This window comes from Xiphophorus couchianus, chromosome 12 (assembly GCF_001444195.1).
Source record: "Xiphophorus couchianus chromosome 12, X_couchianus-1.0, whole genome shotgun sequence".
Classification (NCBI taxonomy): domain Eukaryota; kingdom Metazoa; phylum Chordata; class Actinopteri; order Cyprinodontiformes; family Poeciliidae; genus Xiphophorus; species Xiphophorus couchianus.
Genome location: NC_040239.1, coordinates 28,206,820 through 28,230,624, shown reverse-complemented (window position 1 = coordinate 28,230,624; position 23,805 = coordinate 28,206,820). Strand labels below are relative to the sequence as shown.

General features: G+C 41.9%; 1 protein-coding gene across 2 annotated transcripts in view; it reads right to left on the bottom strand.

The window, feature by feature from the left end:
• The window catches only part of sema4c (sema domain, immunoglobulin domain (Ig), transmembrane domain (TM) and short cytoplasmic domain, (semaphorin) 4C), a 129,628-nt gene that overhangs the window by 45,195 nt on the left and 60,628 nt on the right, over positions 1-23,805 (bottom strand). For both annotated transcript variants that reach the window (XM_028033490.1, XM_028033489.1), the window contains exon 3: positions 17,390-17,567. In XM_028033490.1, the coding sequence (XP_027889291.1) occupies positions 17,390-17,492 (103 nt within the window). In that variant the 5' untranslated portion in view covers positions 17,493-17,567. The remainder of the gene's footprint in view (positions 1-17,389; positions 17,568-23,805) is intronic.

Genomic DNA, 23,805 nt, shown 5'->3' with positions numbered 1-23,805 from the left:
TCAGCCACGCAAAAAAAAAGAAAAGCTCCAGAGATGTACGGCTGAGGCTCACACACACACACACACACACACACACACACACACACACACACACACACACACACACACACAACGAACAGTTCACATCTGCACATGTATGCCAACACCAAACATGCAGAGTTCTTGCGTACGCACACTTGCACGCAGCCCTCGATTGCTCACCGGGGAAGCTGCGTGGTGGCTTCCGCGTCTCGCCACCAGGTCCGAGGGAAGGCTCTGATCAGAGTACAGTAGATTTTTTTGAATGTATTTTTATTTTTAAGTAATCAGATGAGCTCCGTCATTGGGAAGCAGACACACTTACCATCTGCCACCACGCCATGTCGGCCTGAGGCTACATGACGCTGTAATCTGCGTGAGTGTGGCTTCATCCGGTTAACGGCTACAAGACCCGCCGCAGTCGTGTGGGACGTCGATGTTTGTGAGCAGGGGAACATGTCGATGAGTGTATTTAACAGAAACCGGCCTTCCTACTGATTAGGGGTCAAGCAGAAGCATCTGTGCGACCGACTTTGAAGCACCTGTCCTTAATCTGCACTTATTGGGCAGCATTTGAAGACATAAGTGCTTACTTCTTCAAGTTATTAACATATTTATTTCATTTCCCTGTGGGATTAAGAAAGTATTTCTGAATTGAACTGAATTTGAAGTGAACGGAATTGAACTGAGTTGAATTGAACTGATCTGGGCTGCCAGTATTTATACAGTGAGTGACCGTCTCCCAGCCGTTTGGGATAAATTACCAGCCCTCAGATGCTTGGAAGCAACTCTCTGTGGAGAAAAATGAAGAGAAAAACAAAAGAGAGATAATACAAAATCAAGGGGGGGAAGAGAGGCGGGATGATTCGAGAAGTCTAGCAGCTGATGAAGGGAACAAAGAGGGTAAACGCAGACAGTCGAAATGAAAAATAGAATGCAAAACACAGAAAAGTCAAAAAGGCTTGACCAGGGTCAAAACCACGGGCGGCGGGGATGATCTGAGATAAGTGCAGCACAATAGCTTTATTTTTTCTGACAAACATTTTCTGTAAGTGTGTGTGTGTGTGGAACTGTGCTGAAAAAAAATGCTGGCAAAAAAAAGACATAAAGATATGTACATGTACTCTCAGAAAGATAGCCCTTGATAAATGATTGACAATGACGTCGGGGGTCATTCAGCAACGTACTGAGTGTAGGAATAGATTAAAGGAAGAAAACATACTAGTGTTTCAGTGATTTACTCTCCACAAAGATGATTATAAGGTTATGGAGGCTTTTTGCTAACTTTACACAATACATTTACACCCCACAAGCTTTTTACTCTGTGCGGGGTGAACGGGGTGAACTGATTCCGTGTGCGCTTTTACAAGTTTTCTTTTTAATGCGTGGTTTCGGGAACTGACGGTTTGAGTGTTTTTGGTGCTGAATCCTGATACATAAAGTTACGTTGTTGCCAGTTGCTATGGCAACAAGTGTGCGTGTATCGTAAAGCCGACAGAGAGCGAGAAAAAAAAATGTATGAGTGGCTTTGAGTTATGTTTCCCAATGCGTAGCACTAAATGAATCATACCTACGTCTCCAGGTTTCACTTTAACGGACTAGTTCTGCTGCGGCAGCGCGGCTATGAACAGACTGTAAAAGAATAGTCTTATAGGTGGTGGACTAAATTTGCTGTACAACCTTTTGTGGCAATAGTTTTATAACATGTTTCTCAAATTACCTAATTTTTTCGACATCCTCCATATAAAATCCAAACTAGTGTCAAATTATTGATCCAGCGCTGTTTCTCTTTGGAACTAGACAGTTTATCTGATTCGTCTTCAGTTACCGTCTCATTCAGCCGCTCGCCTCAAACTGTCACCATGATGTTTGTTTTCTCCGCGCAGCGTGATTGGTAGAAAATTTTCAGGTTGGGAGGGGAGAGAGACTAGTGATGCATTCATAGGGTGTCGGATAAACCATACTCGCAGTGAATGTGATGAGAAGGTTTATTATTTGAAAGACAATTTATACTCGATGGTTGCGATATATAGCCATTCTAACTATCGTAAATTGAAAATTTCGCGAAACATCGAGTGTACTCGATACATCGCCCAGCCTTGCGCCACGGTTTAATGAATAAAATCTGAGTAAAGTTAAAAACTAACAAATGAACGTGTGAAAAGATTTTTTGCACCAAAAGTTAAATGTAAATTATCTAGCTACAGCTTGTCAGCCTTAAAAATAAATTTTGTTTATTTCATGTCTGTTCAGTTTCTATAACTCCACTAACATGAGGCTCTTTGTTTCCGCTAAAACTAGTTGAAGTAGTTACATTTTTTATTTTATCTTAGCTAACTTAGCTAATGCAGCTAAGCTGATTTAGCTGACATATTCCAAAACATTTACAGAGTATAATCAAGTAATTAGGTTTTAGTAAAACTCAGTAATCTTAGACTTGGTGTTTTTACTTCCAAGATTTGGAAGCAAAATTGACCTTGCTAGAGATTCCCAAAACTCTTAATAGCTTGCTGAGAGATTGCTAGCTAAGAAATGCTAACAGGTCACCCTTTTATCAGCTAAAAAAATAACTTTTTTTTATTTTTCATTTTACTTTGACCACAAAAACACCCAATTTCTAAGCAATCATTTCTCAAAACATGTTATTTTAGGGATATTTTGCCGTTTTCTTCCTTTTGCTAACCATTAGCAATTTCATTTGAAATGATTGTGATTACAGAGACCTGCGTTCTGTTTATAGCCACATAAATCAAAACATTTTCTTCTCCCCAGATATATCTGCATAGCAGGAGAGCATTATACCTGGAAGGAGTCTGCATTTATGTTTCACGTCTACACACCACCCTGCTTTGTGATGCACAAGTGTCAGCGCATCCTTGAAAGCACGGCAATGAAGATATTTCACACAGACCAAACACTGTAAACTGCCTCGGCAGCATCATCCAGCAATAAGCCAGCATCATTAAGGAAATGGCAAGTGCAGCAAGCAAGAAGCAAGCCTTGACAATGAGATGAGATGTAAGTGAATCTGCCCATGTGTTGTCATTAAAGGCAAGCAGATCAACAGTCTGCTCTGAAAGTAATGAAATGCAGAAGCGAGGACGGTAATGTTTGCTTTCAAAGCGCAGCGCAGATCTTTTTTCTTTTTAATAAATGAAAATAAGTCAAACACTGAAGGGAATCGAGTAAGGATAAAAAGTGACTGTGGAAAGGCTTGAAAGTCAAATGCAGGGTATTCGATGGAGCTTCAAAACAATAGACATAAAATATAGGAGCAGTTTTATGTCAGATAATAACTTTATTTACATTATTTGGTATAAAATCAAGCCACTGCACTCTATTTAAGTATTTAGTCTCTCAAGTTCAGGCTAAAATTTTCAGTCCCTCCATATGAAGAGAATATAAAGAGGAAGTATCAACACAAACTTAACTGTCCTACGTTTTTCTTGTGCATACAATAAAAACTAAACTGACTGTTGAGAAATCTTCCCATTCAAGAAAAACAAGCTGACGGTCATGGTGTGTAAAATACCCCAGTCATTCATTACCTTTATTCCGATAATGCTGTTTAAAAGCTGGTGGTCAGTCTTTGCCTTAAGTGGATGATCTCAAATATTGGTGTCACTTTGGTCTGCTGTGGTAGAGAAAGAGCTTAGCCTCGACTCCATGGATGGACGAACGAACAGACAGATGGATTAACGCTGCGGTTGTCAGGTTACGAGGTGGTTTCCTTTTAACATTTTGTGTTTTTAACACATGTACAACTTTATGACGGTTGTGAATATGTCACTACCTCACTTATCAACCCAGATTCTTTCAGAAGTCAAACATCGGCAGGTGTCAAAGTCCTGTTTTGATGTGTTTTGTGAAACATGCTGTTGGAGAACTTCACTGTAGACAAGGCTTCTGCAAATTTCAAATGTAATACTTTTAAAGACCTTTTTTAAGACCATTATAAATGGAACATAAAACCTACATCTCCAAAGGAACTAGGGCTGTATAATAAATGAATAACATATATTGCGATAGATGATTGATCAAAATCAATAATACATCTGATAGAATATTCAATTTTCATGGAGTGAAAACTGGATAAAACAGGAAAGGTTATGCCACCAGTTTGGCAGAATTGAAGAGATTTAAAACAAAAATCGGGTTATCAATTTTGACAATTATTGATAGTGACTGATATGAAATGATTATATCGTGATAGGTTTTCAGGCTTAAAAGAAATTGGTGATAAATTTGCACTTATCCACCACAGATGCAAAAGAAAAAAAGAAAAGAGGGTATGCTAGCAGTGAGTCGCAGGACGCAATGAAGATGTCTCTGCGTGTGGCCAAACCTTTTGCCTGACCAAAAAGTCCAGGGAGAAAATGAAATAGGTAGAGTGTCCAATTAAATATTTGTGCCAAGACAAAATTTATGACCTGTGATTAACGTGTTTAAGGCCACCTTACTTTATTTTTAAAAAGAATTTAAGACTCTTTAAGCATCAGTGGACAACCTGTGTAGAATATCTCCAGCTTTGACTGAGTGCTTCTTTACTCCTAAGCCAAATTCATTCAAGCCAATCTTCACCAGGAAAAAAAGCAAACAAACTGCTGGACAGTGTCAGAGAGACACACACGCCGCCTGTTGCTTCATGGCCGGCTCTCGGTCCGGACCTCGCCCTCCCTTCTCTCTGCCTGCTATAAATACAACCCAGCCTCCTCTTATAGCTTCTAACCGCCGAGCCACTCGCACACCGAAACTATGATTAAAGGCCTATTTTAGGGCGCTCTTTGAAGCGGAGATGAACACTGGACGAACCGAGGCAGACAGACAGAAGGAGGGAGAGAGGACGTTGTTAAACAGTGCGGGCGAAGCGTTGTACTTCACCCTCATCTAGACTGTCTCTGAGGAGGGGGTAAAAAAAAAAATCAGAATGCACAAAGACAAACGCACTCCCACGTTGATGTACAAGTTTTAGTCTCTTGGAGAAGTTCACTGGAGAGGAAGGTGTACGACAGAATGGGAGCACAGAGACGGAAACAAGAAAGAGAAAGGTATACATACCCCGGGCTTTTTGCATAAGCACCTATTGTCAGGATTCTGTTTTTCTCTGCTTGGTTTAAACAAACTCTTGTGTGCATCTTAAAGAGGCTTGACACCTCCCGGTAATCTTTGCCGCTGCGTTGGTATTGCTGCACTTAAGGAACAGTCATGCTCATAAAGAAACTCAATTTAACAACCTTGATGAACAGAGGATGTGGTAACAGATGAATAAACTAGCGAGGGAACAAGTGACCCCATGGAGGAGATGGTTTCTGGAATTTATGGGGGCGGCGGGGGGTTCTAGAAGAAGATGAAAGGATGAGGGGTGTGGCGTGAGGGGTGAACCAAAAGTTGGGCTGGATGGGGATGGAATTGGGGGTTGGGAATACAACCCACAACAAGAAGAACAAACCAGAAGCTGGTTGATCGAGAGGTTTTTTTCCAGCCCACCACTGGTGGTGAAGCATGCTTGAAAGAACCAGCTGGAGCGAGTAGCAGGGTGATGAAACATCACAAAGCGATGTTAAAGGGGCGGCATGATGGATTTTCCAGCCACATACAATCATTTTATAATACAATCAAGTCACTATGTTGCCTTCAGTTGTTATAAAAATGCTGTATATGGGGCGTGCTGTGGTGGTGTAGGGGATAGCGCGACCCACATTTGGAGGCTTCGAGTCCTCGACGCGGCTGTCGCGGGTTCGATTCATGGGACCCGGCGACATTTACCACATGTCTTCCCCCCTCTACTTCAGCCTTTCCTGTCAGCCTACTTTCATATAAGGGACACTAGAGCCCACAAAAAAGACCCCCTGGAGGGGAGGGGGAAAAAAATTGCTGTATATATCAAATACGTCTTAAAATAAATTTGATTTCGCAATTTAACACCTTGAAATTGGGCCTCTGTCTCAGGAAGTCATCACAACATGGCTCCTCTATGAACCCCTTAACTACATTTTTACCAGCGTGTCACTGAGAAGTAGCTCATAAAATGAGTTTTGAAATCACTGTTCCCTGATTTCAAAACTTTTCCTGAAGTGGTGCTTGTAATCCCAGTTGAGAACTGGTCTACCAGGTGTTTCCTAATTGCTGCTGGCTGGTCTGAAGGAGCTGAGTGGCGGAGTCGTGGGGTAGGAGCTCTGTGAGCCAGAAGCTCGAAAGCTTGGAGCTTCATCCTCTGAGGCGGGGTTAGGTCCACCCAGGCGTTTTGCACAGCTGAATGGTGGCCATGGGAGATTAAAGTATTTCTCAAACATGCATGAGAGAATCCAAAACAACACTCCAGGTTTGTTTCTGATGAGGGAATAACATGTTAACATGATGTAAAGCTCAAAGCAGTCGGTTTTACACAATACTGCCCCTTTAAAAGAAGCCAACAGTTGGAAATAAAACCCCTTCAGAACACAGAGCAGTCTTCCGGATTCTTCTCTTCCCAGTCACGTTCGGCTTAAGGATGCAGTCAGACAACAGAAAACATCGCCCCTCTCTCCTCCGCCCTCTCCTACGCACCACTTGGCGCAAATGATTTCTACCCCGTCCACTTCCATCTTCTCGCAACAGGCCGGCCATGAGATAGAAAACGCCAATCCCCTCGCTTCAACGATCCCCCTTACTCCCCCATACGGGTTCAGAAATACTCGGCCTGCGAATTACAAGTCTCATCTGGTATAAGTCGAAAACTGATGTTCAACACTGTGTCAAATCCTCTTACTGAACGTAACACACCGGAACAGGACGGTCATGGTGCCGAATAACACGGAGACGTCTCGAAGGAGGGGGAGGGGGGTGGGAAAGGTCACAGGGGCATGATGAATAACGCTCACAGGAAATCGGATGAGCTTCTTAAATCAGTTCTTGACGACCGTCCATGACTGTGTTTGTGGCACAGCTGTGGGTCGTTTTTCAGCATCTCTCTGTTTAAAAACAACAAAAGAAATGGCTTTTAAGAACCCTTACCACTGGAGCACTGGTGTTTAGTGAAGTCATCTGTCTGCAGAAAGAATGTAGGGGATTTCTTTAAGCACTTTACTCTGTAATGTGTTGCATTTAATCGTGGACTATAAAATATAAGCTGTGATATTTTATATGTTACATTTATGAGGCCCATCGATTGGATGCAAGACTAGAACCTTTAACTGATGTGAACTAAAGTGCACAAAAAAATAAGAAGTAAAGACAAACTGGTACATTAGCCTTGTATATTACTGAAGATAATATATTTAAAGAAAATATGCATAATACTAACCACTTTGTCCTGCTTCTTAACCAATGGCAGAGTTACATACCTGAGCCTTCAAGGTCCATTTTATTTAACTAAGTTTCTTAAAAGCAACATAAAAACAGCCCTAGTAAAATATAAAGCATGATGTGACAAAAAACAAAAACAAAATACAATTACTTTAGTATTCTACGTCTGCATAGAAATTTTCAGGAGCAAAAAAAAAAAACTACTTCTGGTTTTTACCATGTCAAAATACAATGTTTCAAAATAAGATAACAGATCAGAGACAGTTACAAGATTTCAACCACAAAATGTCATCTAGTTCACTGGGATTGCACAGAATATGACAGAATATGACAGAATATGACACTTCTGAAGTGGACAGAAAGGAATGCACTTTTTTTTAAGAAACACTTTTTCCAGATACAAATATTTATGTTCAGCTCCTTTGCCCCAATAGTAAAACCACCTGGCACATCAAAACACTGACATTTAAAGTAGCTCAAGCTTTGAGTCTCATCTTAGCTTCAGTCTGAACTAGCCTGCTGAAAAGCAGCTTCTTCTTGCTCTACGCTTTGCTTCGTGCAGACGGTCTGGAACCTCGGCTATTGAGAAACGATTCCTTCCTGGTCTCTGTCGAAGCATTAAACTGTTGGGTCTGGTTTTACACAGTCGCTAATGTTTGGTTGTCACGTGTGTAACGCGATGAAGCTAGCCAGAAATTACGTACGCTGTATACAATCCCGTAGAGAGAAGGGCCACAAGAATAAAATGTCTTAAACATTTCTCTTGCTCCGACTGTAGCTCAATATTTTAGAAGCTGAACCGCTTCGTTCACTTCTTTCAAACTACAACCCTCTGTAAGCGGACTACAATTTTATATCAACATCATCGTTCACAACAATGCCTTCTGTTCACTGACTGGCCCAGTTTGCAATTCAACCAGAAAAACTGAACTCAATGAGAGAAATCTCCCGAAGAGGCACTGAAGGGAGATGAGAATCTAACAGAACTGCATTGCAAGGCAATGGCTAGAGTAGGCCTGAACTTTAACTGAGCCATATTTTTATAGGTAAAATCATGATACCAATTAATGTTTAGGGTTGCCCAGCTAAAAGCTGAGCCTCAGTCAGTCTCAAATTTTGCATTTTCAAGACCCCTGTTTCCATGGTTTCAGACTAATTCTACTGCCTCTGCCTCTCAAACAACGTTTTCCATGCAAACGGGTCTTCTTAGTCCTTTCTTCCGACAATAGCCATTTTTTCCCCCACCAGAACCAGTAGATTGTCCCTCTTTAGTCTGATAACAGAACCAAATTTAGCCATTAATCATGGAGATGCATCATGGAGAAGGTCACGACCTTCTGAGAACTCCACACCAATCCACATTAGCATCCCAGTTCCACAGTGGCTGTGTAAAACATAAATGGGGATGAGATGAAAGCGGCTGAGAACAACAGTCCTCCACATGTTTCACTGAACAGTCAGTGTTATAGTTGTGATGGCATAATTGGAAAGCTGTCAACTTGACAAAAGAGTTTCCTTCACCTGAACGCATCATCTCCACTGCCGCTGCAAGTCGCACCAAGCACACACACACACACACACAAAGAAGTTGTTTTTAAGTCACAGCTTTTTCAAAGCAGCATCTCTGCCTGTCATACAAATGAATGCTAACAAACACTCGCTTTATATACAAGGTAGTCCTAAACTAGATGGCGGCGTGTGGGAGCAGTGCTAAGACCCACAAGATAATCAGATGGAGAGCCAAATTTTGTGTTGTTTATTTGGAGCAGAGTTCACTTATTGGATTCCTTTTGACAGCTGAGCTTTAGCCAAACCAACCCGGCTGCTGCAGTGCAGGCTCACAGAGGCAGACTGCTATACGCTAGATGAAACCAGATATTTTAATATTGTGAGTAGAAAATCTTGAAAAGCCAAACGGCTCAGCGGTGGAGCTGACGCAACACATGCAGAGGCTGCAGCCATCAATGCAGTTGTAGCCGGTTCGATTCCTGGTCCAGAGGCATTCGCTGGATGTCTTCCCCTCATTCCTGTTCAGATAGTGTTGAGTAAGGGCCAATAGAACCACAAGATACATTTTTCACTGCCTGAATTTAATTCAGACTAAACATTTTTGTTGTTGGTCCATTAGGATTAATATGGAAGAAGATTGGAACCACTAAAAGAAACAAAAATAATTCAGATTTTTTTCCCCTGAATTCTGATTTATTTTTTAAATGTATTTATTTTTCAGAATTCTGACTTTGATCTCAGAACTCTGACATGCAAAATCATGATACTGACTTATGTTTGGAGTTGTTTGTCCAGCTAATAGGTGGACCTCAATCAGTCAGTCTCAAATTTTACATTCTCAGGAATGAGAATGTAAAATTTTAAAAAAGAAGTTTGAATTCTGAGATGAAAATTTAAATTTCTGTGATTAAAGTGAAATTTTACATTCTCATGAGAAAGGGTGAAAAAGGGTGATTTCACTTTAATCACAGAAATTTAAATTTTCATCTCAGAATTCAAACTTCTTTTTTTAATTCTGATTTTTCTCAAAATCCCACTTGTTTAACTTGTAATGCAACATCAGGAATTTTGAAAAAGAAAAGTCAGAATTCTAATTCTTCATTTTCTTTAAATGACGTAGTCAAGTCTTTTAGCAGCTCTGCCCATAATTCACTTTTTATAGGACCGCTTAGTTGTTCTGAAGCCACATTGTGTCCAAGCTCTAACTTCCTGGCTGATGTTTTGAAATGTTCAATATGTTGCAGCATTTCCAGATAATGTTCTTTCCTCATTATGTCATCTATGTTGCAAAGTTCACCACTTGGTACCACAGCAAAGCAGCCACAAAACAAGAACCGCACAGCTGGAGGTTATCTTCACAACATAAAGTCTTTCCCAACCAACTCTGGCTCACTTTTCTTTTTTTTTTTTACCAGCTTCAGCCATTTTCCTCAAGAGGACATATGAAAGTGGCAGCTGCGTTCATTTCTACACAATACACAGAGACCAACCAGACTAGAAGAAGCTCCACAGTTCTTTATCTTCCCAGATGTCACTCGGTTTTCTCACAACTATCCTGCCAGTAACGATTATTTTAGCAATCGATTAGTCGCACAATTAATCACATAAAAACGTTGCCACATCCCGCAGATTTTTTTGTTTAACTACTTAAACCTTCTTTTATACATTAGAAATACATCAAAAAATACACAAATAATTTCCACTTCATAAAATAAATATATATATATTTTTTGCCTAAATGCAATAACATAACATTCCTTAAGTGTATGCTTGATCATTTATCAATTCATGGATTCATTTTTGCATTATTAATTAATTAGACAGCAAAAGGTCCTTAGAAGGAGATCTCATTTTTTACAGAATTTGAACCAAGTGAAGCAAAAACACATGTGGAGTCCTGGGTAGAACATGTTTACAGACAAAAGTTATTTTTTATTATCTTAATTGTAAAATGTTTCGATTTTTTGTACATTTCTGTCTCCATCACTGCTCTGCTTTTTCTTTGGAGTCAATTTATTTTTATTTAAACGATTAATCAACTTCTAAATTAGCAGACGGTTAGTTCGACAATGGATTCATCGCGGTTAATCCAAATTGGATAAACCCAGAATGTTCCACCAATTTACTATTTACAACTGACCTATCAGGAGCTTACAAAGTAATGACATCATCGTATGGGCGTTCCAAATTTCTTAAAGGCTTAGTAACCTAAAAAAAAATTATATATATATATATAAATAAAAACATGCCAGATTTTATTTTCCTATCTAAATCGTTGAGACTTTCTGGAACTATAAACTCTTTTGGTAATCCAAACGGATGTAAAACATTAAAGGTTTAGCCTTGATTCGACTTCAGACACTGTGATTTGTCTTTTTACACATTGTATTTTCTGCTCTCGCAGTAATTCCTAGTCTGAAATAACCCTCGCGCACAAACGGCATCCCAGAGCGCTGCGTTTTTTTATTGCGCTGCTTGTTTTGCGTGAGTCATGGGGCCGCAGCGCTGACGATGGCCTCCCGGCGCATTAATTAGACAGTGAGACAACCGACGCTAAAAGGCGGTTTGGAAAAGAGCGGCCTCGCTGTGGCATTTTCACTTCAAGCCTCACTTGCCCACACATCCGCTTTCGCGGAGTGACAACAAAGAGCACTGCGGGTCAAGACCTGTGGTCCCAGCTGTTAATCTTCACTGACCAACCAGCAAGGGGCAGGGAGGGAGAGATGGTGGGGGGTGAGGGACAATCATAGCAGATAAAAGCAGTGATGAATCTCCTCCTTCCATTCCCCGTCTGCTTCTCGCACATCTATTCTCCCAGTCACGCACAGCCTCTCTGCGCCTCCTCCTCCGCCTCGATCTTAACCACTCATTACAGTAATTGGAGGGTTTTGGTAGATAGGGCAAGAGAGACAGAGAACTGGAGGGAAAAAAATAAAAAAATAACGGTTGAAAGAGAGGGAAAAAGGTTTCTGGAGGTCAGAGGCCCAGCCCTTATTGCACTCTCTTTCTAAGAAGCATTTCTTTTCTACCTCCAAAACCGATTCCGTCATTCCTTTTTCTAACTCAAGAGGCAAACATTAGCATTGGCTCTTCTTTTAAAAAATAATTTAAAAAGAGAAGACCCAGCAATCATTTGCTGCATCAAAGGCGGCCATGTTTTACAAACAGAGGGTCGAATTTCTCAAAGTTCTCCTACTTGTTTTGCTGCTCTTCCTCTTTCTTTTCTTCCTCTCATTGTTGACCACAGCTGTTGAGTGTTGTCATACTTTAGTTTTGGCTCGCTAGCCGCTGTCATTGTGCTGACTCTTGGAGGAGGGTGTGTGTGTGCGTGTGGGGATGTTTTAAGAGTGTGCAACGTTGTCCCAGCAGGAGAAACTCAAATGAGGTGTCAAAAAAAAAACTATCGAAATCAGTGGGAGAAGATGGTGGTGTATTTCTTGTGATCAGTGGAGACAGGCCGTGGTAAGAGAGCAAAAATAACAACGCAATGGGTGTGAGGGAGAGATGTAATACAGGGAAAAATGAAAAAGTACCACTATGTAACAATAATGTATAGAGAGTTATAACTCTACCTGTGTGTGGGCGTGTGCATGAGTGTGTGATCCCTGTTTAAATTGTGCTAAAGGGTTTTATACTCAAATCTGGGTTTCTTCCATTAAAACCTAAGGCAGACATGTAGACTTGCCTGAAAACCACTAATTCGTCATTTTACTGGGATTTTACGAGTAATATAAGCTAACTCTTACAAACATCTGTTTACATCTGTTTACGAGCTGCCGTACTTTGTTGTCGAAGTTCAACTGGTGAAAAGTCAAATCCCAACTCTTCGCGAGCGCCGTGTGTCTTACTAGTTTGAGCGTTGAAGCCAATGTAGGAACTCAGTCTGAATTCACAGTCGATGCTTCTCTTGTAAACGTTCTTTACTGTACAGCTCATGCTAACAAACCTATTTGACAGACGGGTCTATAACATTTTTAGATGTAATCATTAAAAAAAAAAAAACTGACAACACATACATAACATGAGAAAAAAAATTACAACTAACAATAGTAAACATGGAAACGTTTCCATACGAGAAACAAAAAGCAGAGCAGACCACGGATACTAGCATTAATCCTCTGTGGTTAGTTAATATAAGCTAACAGCATTGTGACTCAACTTCAGTTTATTTCAGTCCCAAATCTATTAGCATGAATCCGCCGTGGTTAGCTAATGTAAGCTACACCATCGCTATTCAACTTTAGTTTATCTAAGTCCCAAACATACTGATGCAGCCATTGGTTTGAGATCAAGTAGTTTTAGTGCTGGTTTTAATTTGAGCAACTTCTGTATGTTGCGTAAAATTATGAGCTAAATATCTCCAATGGCTAGCTGTTGGGATTTAGACGCTTGGATGTCATTTCTTTGGTCATCTTGATGTGGGATTTCATAGCTAAGCTTAAGACTCACTGTTGATTAAAAGAAGTTTCATTGTTTTGGATCATGCCTATGAGTTTAGACTGCGTCGCGAATGCCTTTTATTTCTTTGTGTGATGTGGCAGAGTAGTGACACTGTCGGGCTTTACGACACGTAGCCCTGCTGCTTTAAATACTCACAGATTGCTTAAAGGCAAAGCGAGAAAACAAGCCCTAATTGCGCTGAGTATATTCCAATTTTATGAAGCTTGCTAAGAAATCATTTTGTAATAACAGAGTTTTAAAATGTTTCGCTCTGCTACAGCTATAAAGACGTAAAATGACACCATGTCGCTGTGGAAGAGTGACAGAAATATCCTTGTAAAAGGGAAGAATCAAAAACTACACAGAGACAGTGAGAAACATCTTAAAATATACTCTTTGTCAGTGATTAGAGTGAGGAGAGCATGAAGAAGGAATCGAGGGTATGTAAATTTACAGCCCTCATTAGCAGCTCCACAAGTTGCCGTATATAACGTGTGCGCAGAAAAACGTCTCATTAGAAGCCGAAAGGGATTTATTTTCACTTGACAAATGCGCGGAGGGGCGGGGGGGAGCAAACTGTTAACATGTGAGTTTTATAGAGAGGAAAGACGAGCTGAGGAGAAGAAAAAGGCGAACAGATAGAAGAGAGGATGTTTGTGTTTCTTCTTCTGCATGCCCATGTAAGCCTTGTGTAATTGCAGGGTGGGGGCAGGAATGGAAGTGGTGGGTGGGAGTAAATATTATCTTTTCAACCATCTCTGCCCCGGCGTGACCCCGCCCTGTTCACACACGCCTCCTGCACCGCCAGGAGCCCCAAATCCCTCAGACTGCCTGCCTAAGCAGTACACACGTGCACACACACATATAAACAAAGACGGATTAGATGGACAGATTCACAGCTACACACACCCTCTCTTTCTGTCTATCTCTTTTTTTCTCTCTCTCTCACACGCATACACACACAGCCTCATATTCTATCACACTTGTTTTTCTTCTTGCAGCATGTCTTCCACTTCTTATGCACAAAGACGTGCGTTGCTATGAACGCTGCATGGTGATTCTGCAGCTCAAAATGCAACAAAGGGTGAACAGCCCACTGTGGGCGTGAACGAATGCGTGTGCTTTCCTCTCCCTGTAGTCTGACTGGAGTTGAGTTTCTCCAGCACTCGTTCCACCGAGCTTCTTTTCCAAAAAAAAAAACCCATCTTTTCTTTCTTTTCGTCTTGCTCTCCATTCCCCTAGCTTAGTTTTTCCCCCTCCACTGTTTTGTCTTCCTCATAACTCCTCCTCAGCACTGTAGGTGGAACTCATCCGTATCAGTCAGTTAACCCAGCACTCAGCCTCTGGAGAAATCAGACGGCGGGTAGGGATAATCCCACTTGTTTCCACCTCACTCCAGTCAGAGTTAGAAGTCTTTTACCAGGCGAAATTGCAGTCGAGCATAAAAAAGGGTTTTGTGACGAGGGGTTTTTAGTTCGTCAATAAGCGGAGCTGCACTCAAAAGCGAGGAAAGTTAAACCACAATTATTACACAGAGAGAACTGGCCTGGTCAAAAGCAGCCCCTTGTTCCACGCTTTGCTTCTGAACACATTGCTTGCTAAAGGCTAATCGCTAACGTTTACCTGTGAGGTATGTGATGCGCCCACTTGACGCTATGCAGCTTACCAGAAATGCCTGCGCTATAATGAACCATTCTCCACTGCAAAGAGAGAAGTGCAGGGTCAAACTATATGTCTGTTGATGTTAATTAAATATTTGGAAGTGTGGCTAACGCGGACTGAACAGCTTCTTTCGCTTCCTCCGCTGCCGTTGCAAAAACTACAGGCAGACTACAACTCTAAAACATTGCAGAATATCAATGTGATCATGCATAAACTTCTCCTTCTGTTTGCTGATTGGCCCGGTTGAAATTTTACCGGCGACATTCCAAGTGAATGGGAGAAATCCCAAACGAAGCACTGAAGGGAGATGAGAATCAAGCGGAACTGCGTAGGAAGGCAACGGCCAGGCTATGAGAGAATGTTTGTGAACAAATGCCATCTTCAAGATGAATGAATATCGCAGACAGGACAGGATAACGAATGGGAGAAGTTCAGGGAAGCATTAGCTTATAGTTAAATTATAAAATAACACCTCACGTTTCTTACATCCCACTGAATACTGGAAAATCGGTTATCTGAATATGAAAGCAGCAGTCCATGACACAACAACAAACCTGTCAGGACAATGACCGCATAACTAAGCAATCTAAACTGACAGGTCGCTAACACATGCTATATGTTACTATATGCTGCATGACGCTGAGAGGAGTCTTTGCTCCAGCACTGAACTGAGTTTATTGGAGCGTAGATGGAACGACATACAAGAATTCAGTCTCCAGCAGAACAATGATCCCAAACATGGAACCCTTAACCCCAATGGGATGATCTGGATCCTACATCCCATCGGCAGCAGTCAAAATATGTTTGTCATAACGCTACAAACAAGTGATCAACTTTAAATGTATGCAGCCTGTTTATCTACTATGTAGCGTGTTTGCATCAATTCCTTCCATATGCAACGTTGAGCGAGTGTGTCATCGTTTCCCCTGCTTGGCCTCAGTCGTTTTTATAAGTCCACGCTGCCTAAAAAGAGCCGGCCCACTGTGTGTATGCCAACACTGACTTTTCTTTGTTATGATGGAGAGTTTTTACCACAAACTCTCAACACCCTGTTGATTGTTCCCCCCCCCACCTGATGTCTCTCGTTCCCTTTTTTTCTTTTTTCTCTCTCTCCTCCAACCACAACACTGCAGAGGACTGTCAAATAAATCCTTGTGCTAAAGGAACACGGCTGTGAGTAAAAAAGAAAGGAAAAAGAAGAAGAAGAAGAAGAAGAAAGTAAAGGATTTCATGAGTGGCTGGCAGTGGCACGAGAAAGGTTTTGAATTCACCCCACTGCTCCGTGAGTACAGGTGAAACCGGAGCTCTCTGTGAAAATGCCATGAGAGGATTTCAGGTTCATTCGGAATAAAGACAAAGCCACTGCAGACAAAGGAAAAAGTGCATAAAGACACAGTGGGGAGAGCTGAAAAAGAAGGAATAGATACGGGATAAAAAGGTGGGATAGGTGCAACAGAGAGGTGAGAAAAGCATAGCCTTTTCCCTATATTCTTTCCATTCTCTTTGCTTAATCCTCAAGAGAGACAGAGAGAGAGAGAGAAGAAAGCACTTCTCCTGTGGAAGGATTAAAAAAAAGAGGACTTTTTATACAGCTTGCAACAATTGGCATTGTTCAGCAAAGAACGGCGAAATCTGGCTGCAGAGAAGGGCTGAGATAAAGAGAGTGAACGCAGCGGAGTGCAGGATTAGACTGATGTATTGTCTTATGGAGGATCGATGCCAGCCTCTTTATCAAAGGCCTGAAACCATCCACCTCGGACATAATGGAGAAAGTCTCCTGGTTTGCTGTAATGGAACACCGCTGTGTGATTATGGGTGTTGAGTCAGATGCATGGATCAGCCCAGTGGCGAGATGGAGGATTCTCCTAATTCAATAAGTCAGCCCAGTAACTCTCAGTGCACGCTCCCGCTATTTGATTTCTTTTAGCGCAAACTTTTAATATGATAGCAGGGATGAGGGAATCCACAATATTTTTTTTTTCCTTTTTTAACCCTGGTAAAGTTCTGCTTTAGTGACTTTGGGCTCACAAATTCTCAAAGCAGCTTTAGCGGCCGGTCCAGAGAGGGCTTACCTTTTGGGAAAATCCATGCTGAAACCCAGAAGTGACAAAGATTTTGTGAACGCTCTTGAGTTATCTTCAGCTCCTAGACACTCTCCGTCTAAGGGACGGAAAGTGTATAGAAAAATCTCCTTTTGTGTCTCCAAAAGGAGATTTTCACTAGCTACATGCCACAATTAATATGTCATCATATGAGGCAAAACAAAAATAAAACTTTTCAATGTTATGTGAGGTCACTGAGACGCGCGTGTCCTTGGGATAATCAGCACCTCTTCATGTAGTCAGGTTTTCCATTGACTGGAATAAAGTCAAACTTTGAGAGACCTTCAAGGTCTGGGCAGACATAAACCTCCAATTCCAAAATAAATGTAATTTTTGGAGTTAGCGGGATTCTTAACATCTGTAAACTCACTCACCTTGGTATCGAACGGTCTTGCGTGGGACTGGGTTCCAGTTGAGAGCCGCTGACCTTTCCCATCCAACCAGCAACATCAGGAGTAAGACCCTCGTCCCACCCATGGCTGCCGAGTCAGCTCCGGTTTTCTGGATCTGTTGCTCGGTGATGGACAGAGGGACGGATGAGTCGGCGGGCTGCTGTAGACAGACGGAAACCACAACAACACATCAGATGGGAGCTGCTATTTACTTCCTTTATTGCTTTGGTTGTATATCAGAAGCCCTTATGTGTGAGCGGCGTTTACGCCGCACACGTTTGTCAAGAGGACGGATGGAACAGAACTCAAATTCAAGCTGGGAAGAAAGATAAATTCCTCCTGTTTGAAAACAGATCCTATAAAACTCAACAGAGCAGCATAAACCAGAAGTGAAGGATGTAACTGCTTGAAAGGACACTCGTAATGCGCTTCCATGTTTGTGCGTCCCTGCCAAGACAAACAAACTACAACATTCAAAGAACTTTTGGCTGGGGAAATCACGCAGGAAAAGTTCTCCCCGCCACTCCCTCACGTTGAGCGATAATCTAGCTATCGGTACTTGGACAGCTAAAAAAAAACCCAGCTTATCGCCGCACTCTTGTCAGGCCAATTCAGCAGCGGTATATTAAGCTGGAGCTGAGTTATCAAAGTTAATTGGCACTGGCAACGCATCAAACGCCAACTGTCGGGAGATGAATGTCGAAGCAAGGACAATCCAATAGAACAGTGTTGTAAATGAATTGGTTTATATCTAATGAACATGTCAAGAAGTGCGGCTAGAAGGCGGCGTTACGGCCTAATGACGGCTCGGGGTGAGCGGCTTGTTACGACGCTGTGAGGGAGACGAGGCGGAGGGCAAGAGCAGACAGGAAGTTAAATTATGAACAAATAGCCAGGAAAAATCAGCATTAATAGTCACAATTTTCTCACTAATTCAGTCCAAATAATTAATTAGCCCTTTATTTTCTACTGAATTGAAGGCATGCTATTGATTACTTCTTTTTTAGGTGACTGTATGGCTGTGACTGCATGGACGAGCGACCATAGCCCCACAAACACAAATCCTGCTCTTGAAAAACATTCCCACTTGTAATATGCTTCTTTAGGACATCAATCGCACAAAGAAGTACAGGCATCCAACCCTCCCACAGTTTTAGCATAATGCTCATCAGGAGGAGCGTGGCAGCACAGATACACTGGGGGGAGGCAAAGAATGGTGTCCCGTCAGACCATCAGTTCCCGAAACCATACACATACACACACAAAAAAAACAAAACCGTAAAAGCGCAGTGTGACTCCGCACAGAGTAATCATATAAAATTTATGAATAATTTCATTGAGCAAACAGTGGACAAACTAATGAAACTAACAATACAGAAAGTTTAGGTTTTTTTAAAGATCATTATTTGGGATTAATGTGACACAATGAATCAAAATTCTTATCATGACAAGAAATGTATCACCATAAATAATAAAACGATACAATAAATCCCCACCATTAGTAGGATCAATGCAAATAGGAGGCAATACCCAAATCTGGATGGACTTAAGGGTACAAAAAGTAGCGGTAAAATGAAAAATCAGCCCGAATTTCCTTCGTTCTTTTGGAGACTGGATTTTGTCAATCAGCCAACACTTACATGAGAAACCGATTTTCTTTGCTTATTTCATCTACCTCTGCAAAAGTGTGTAAACCAGCCCTGTTATTCCCGTTATCAATAGTCAAACCACTGTTGCCAGCTTAGCACTTTTTGTCGCAATATTTAGTGGCTTTTCAGACAAAAACAAATTGGTACCAGCAAAAATCAGAATCGACGGGTCAGGCTTTATAAAAATCGGTGATCAGCCAGTAAAGTGCAATCAGTGCGGCCCGAATACAACATCACAGACTCTTGTAGCTGCTTATGTTGAGTTGTATTGAGAAGTATTCAGAAAATGATTTTGTGTCTTTTAAGACGTGGAGAACAAATCGTCAGATTTTTATCGTAAAACTTGTAAGACTTCAAAAAGCACATAAGAACTTTCTAAAAAAGCCGTCTCTCGTAATTGCACCACTTTGTTTAAAGTGCACCGAGGTCCTAAAAGGAGGAATATTCCATCCACTGCAACCACTTAGGACTGCAACTAAGTATAAAGTAGCAAAACTGTTCATGGAGAAGCCTGTATTTATCTGACAAACTCACTTTTAAATGTCACTTTTAAGTGCTGAGGCACCGCACGAAAAAGCCCGTTCGCTTCACTTCCACTTAAACTGCGGCAGAAACCTCAGAGGTGGACGTCTCAGAAGCTTACGTACAGGACACAGATGCAGGTCAATTTGGACAAAAAGCCTTCAAATTAATTCCTCTTCTATTATAGTGGCATATACATTTCTAAAAAGTATAGGAAAAACAACCTTGCTCAGACCTGAGTTACAAAACGAATGTCTTAAACACGACACGCCACCTGTACGCTTCCCCCCCTCTCTCTGCACCTGCTCACTGAGTTAAATGACGTTTCTGACAGTAGGAGGTCACTGAAGGGGGAGCTTTGCTTTCTGAACAGGCAAACAACGTCAGACTTTAACTAGAAAAAACAAAACAGGAAGCACAGAATCACGTATGCGGATTTGAACACACCAACCCGCTTTTTCTCGTCTATTCCCATATGTGAATATTAAATTCTGACCCTGGCAAACAAACATTTACTCTGTTTGGTGGATTGGCAGGGGAGGTAATTGAAATTCAGAAATGTGTGTGCGTGGTGTGTTGTGTGGGGGCGTTCGAACATGTTCGTGTGTCTACACCCAGCCTGTGAGGCGGGTATTGATTATATTTTTGAGGTAAAACAAAAACAAACAAAAAAAAAAAAGAGAGAGAAGCCTCCCTGCCTCCCCTCGCCAGCCCTCCTCCCCCCTCTTCATCGCCGCATCAGATTGCGGCGACGTGCCGTTAAACGAGCGTGCCTAAACCGCTGGATTTGGGTGAAAGCTCTGCAAGCCTTGCAGTGCGGGCTGCTAGCTTTATTGGATCGATGCTGATGGCCTTGCCGGGCAAACGCTTGAGTGAGCGGAGGACGGATTGAGAAGACGGAGCGGTGAAGGGATGAGAAAAGCAGAGAGATGGAAAAGACGTTCAAAGAGAAGGAGAAAGCCTTGTCCCTCTTCATCTGCTGCTTCGTCTTAACGCAGGGACGTAATAAAGCGTGGAGGGCTTCCGGAAGGGTAGATCATGTGAAGCAGCGGCATGCTAACGCTCCAGGGCAAAGGGAAAGTTTTGTCTGCAGAAAAACTGTAGATCTCATCATGCCCACTCAAGGCCTTTGTACTTTCTAGAAATGGAGGTTTGTTTGCATGTTTACCCACCATTATGATCCATAACTTTTCTTAACTGAGTGTAAGTTTAGAAAGGTAAACTGGATTCACTAATTAAGTGAAAGCAATTGGTTGTTCTTAACTATACACAGGGGAACAGAGTAAAGTGGGATGAATGCAGTGTACAGATTTCAGATTTGTTTGTAAAAAAAATAAATCAATTTTCTATCCTCTGTGCTAATAAGCAATATATTGTGTTGGTCTACCACATATAAATCCCAAGAAAGAACAAAAATGTTTGTAGTTTTAGCTATGGTGTTAACATGTTAATTTCCATTAATTGATTAATTACACAGGATTTAAGGCAAAAAGTCACTATTTTCTTCTTTCTATATACAAAAGTTCCCGCCAGAACCTTTGTTTCCACTTGTTTCTGCTATGTCCGTAAGTCTGACGCACAAAGTCACATCTGCAGAAATAACAGCAACAAAGCCGCTTCTCTTGCCTCACTTGGGGCTAAATTTTGCTTCAAAAATTGACCCAATGTGACACCGGGAAAGACTCAAGTTGTGCTCAAAGGAGTTAGCCTGTCAGTGAAGCTAAGATAGCATGTCAATGCTAAACATGCAGCAGTAGCGACGGACGTCGCCAACGTCCACAAAAAAGTATTTTTTCAAATTAGTTACATCGAGGGTTCCGGAAACACCACAGATTAAGAGCGATGCTTATTTTGACTATCTATAGTTTTCAATTAAAATGCGATTCTTTCCGGTGATTTAATTACAGATCCTGCAATTAACTCCCACCACAAACATTAACATGAAAACATGTGGAAATATAGAAAGGTTGTGAGTGTTTATATAAGGCGCTATAATAATCGTTCCCTGCTCAGGCTGTACATTGAAGGCCGGGGTGTTTCTTTGAGAGGAATGTGAACGCCACGGTGTATTGGTAAATTCAGCACTTCATTCTGAACGATTTAGCGTCCCTAACAGCGCGCCGTCGGCGGAGACGAAATTGAGCTATTAACGATAAGACCAAATAACTACCTGCAGTAGCATTTCTGGATTGCCTCTCCTTATTTGACACCGCTTTGCAAATAAAACCGTTCACTGAATCATCAAGGCAGATCTGCGAGGAACTTTACGGGCAACAGGGGAGCCTGTGATGAATTTTTCGGTTTCTTTCCATCGAGCCAGCACATATAATTCCCTCACCGTGTCATAGGAAGATGAATTGAGTCTTGCTTTTCCCCGAAGACCAAATTAAGACAGTTGCTCCGTCTGTCACCGCGGCCTCTTTAAGGTCCTGCGGTGTCGTATGACTCCGCAGGCGCAATCCGAATCATCTCTTAGCTGCTGGTGTTGTTGGTGAGCCTGGTTTAACTAATGAGCCGAGACACAACAGCCTAATAATTTCTTCCACCACTCCACAATGGAGGGCTCATTAAAGCATACAGAGAAATAGGCCGCATGTTCTGATTAGGCTGCGGAGGCTCCTGCGCGCCTCTGTCACTTCGTGTAAAGCACGTGTGGGTTCTGGCTGTGCGTGTGTTCGGCGTCGGCGCGTGTTTGGAGATCAGATGAATCCCTGCAGGGGGAGAAGCGACGCAGGATTGTTTCTAAGCGAGCGGATGTTAAGGAAGGAAAAAACGGGAAGAGATGAACGATTTCAACCCCAATCTGTCTGTCGTCTTTTTCTCTTTTTTTTTTTGTTGCTGCTATGTCACTCTGGTTTCTGTTGCTGCCTTCCTGTCCCTCGCCTTTCCTGGAAGCCAAACACGTAGAGACAAGCACACGGAAACTAACAGACGGGTCCTCTGCTGCAGTCACCGCTGATTGTTAGTCTTTCCAGTCTTTGTTTGCCTTTTAACCTCCACCTCTGACCTATGGCGGGTTACACAGAGCCTGGGCGGATTGAACATCCCCTTCCACTCAGAACATCACACAAGGACACACTTAATGTCCATTAACCTGCAACCGCCCTCAATAATGCACACACACTTTCAATCACACGGTGACAGGATGCACTCGGACAGCTACCCCCCCTTCATCTACACTTAACAATCACAGAAGCTCAGAGCTCTTCCTTCCTTCCTTCCTTCCTTCCTTCGTACCTCTCCCTCCCAGCCCTGTGTGTATCCTCTCCCTTCCCCTCCCGCCTTTTATTGCTCGGGTCGCGTTTCGAAATGCGCACATCAATGAAAGCTCCCCGCAACACACAAAGCCCGTTTCAGCTGAACCAAACAAGCAGGATCAAACGATTTCACACCTCGAGGACAAAGGGGTTTGAGGGCTCCTCAAGGACTTTTATGGTGTGTTCTCCTCACTTTGAAATCATCACAAAAAGGAAAAGCCGGAGCTGCGTTGCCGTATTAATGGTTGGATGTGTGTTGGGTTTCTGAAGGCGACCAAAGGTGATTTTCAACTATTCGGAATGGGTTTCCGTAACCAGAAGGACGGTCCGCAAAACAGAGCGGCATCTTGAATGAAGACTGTTCATTAGTGGTGGGAATTCCCTGAAATGATTAAAAAGCAATCCCTTTCGTATCTATATCTACTTATTTCTATTCAGGTTTGCTGTACCTGTGCAGGTTCACACACACACAAACTCTACCTATGCACTTGTGATCTACCGATAAAACTCCAATAAGTTGGTGAACGTTACAGAAAAACAATAAGTGTTATGACGTCATAATAATTAAAAACTGTTCACAGTGGTAAGGTTTTGTAAAAATGTCACCCGAGTGCTGGCAGCTGCAGGATGAGTTACTGGTCCAATGGAGCGATCCAGACAGAACTCCTGTGGCTAGCAGCTAATTTAAGGCTAGCAATGCATGTTTTTCTTAGGTCTATTTATTTATTTATTTTTCATTCCAGCACACACGAGTGAGTAAAAAAAAAAGACTTTTGGCGGCTTTTCCAACTGTGCAGCTAGCTTTCACAACAAGTTGTCTCCAGATTAGTTTCCATCTTAATCTTTGGTTTGCTTTGGAAGCAAAACCTGAGTCTCAAAATGCTTTAAAAAATTACATTTCTCTATGTACTCTTAGTCAGTCAAGTCAAACTGTTGTTATCTGTTCACTAATATGGAAACCTAGATTTTA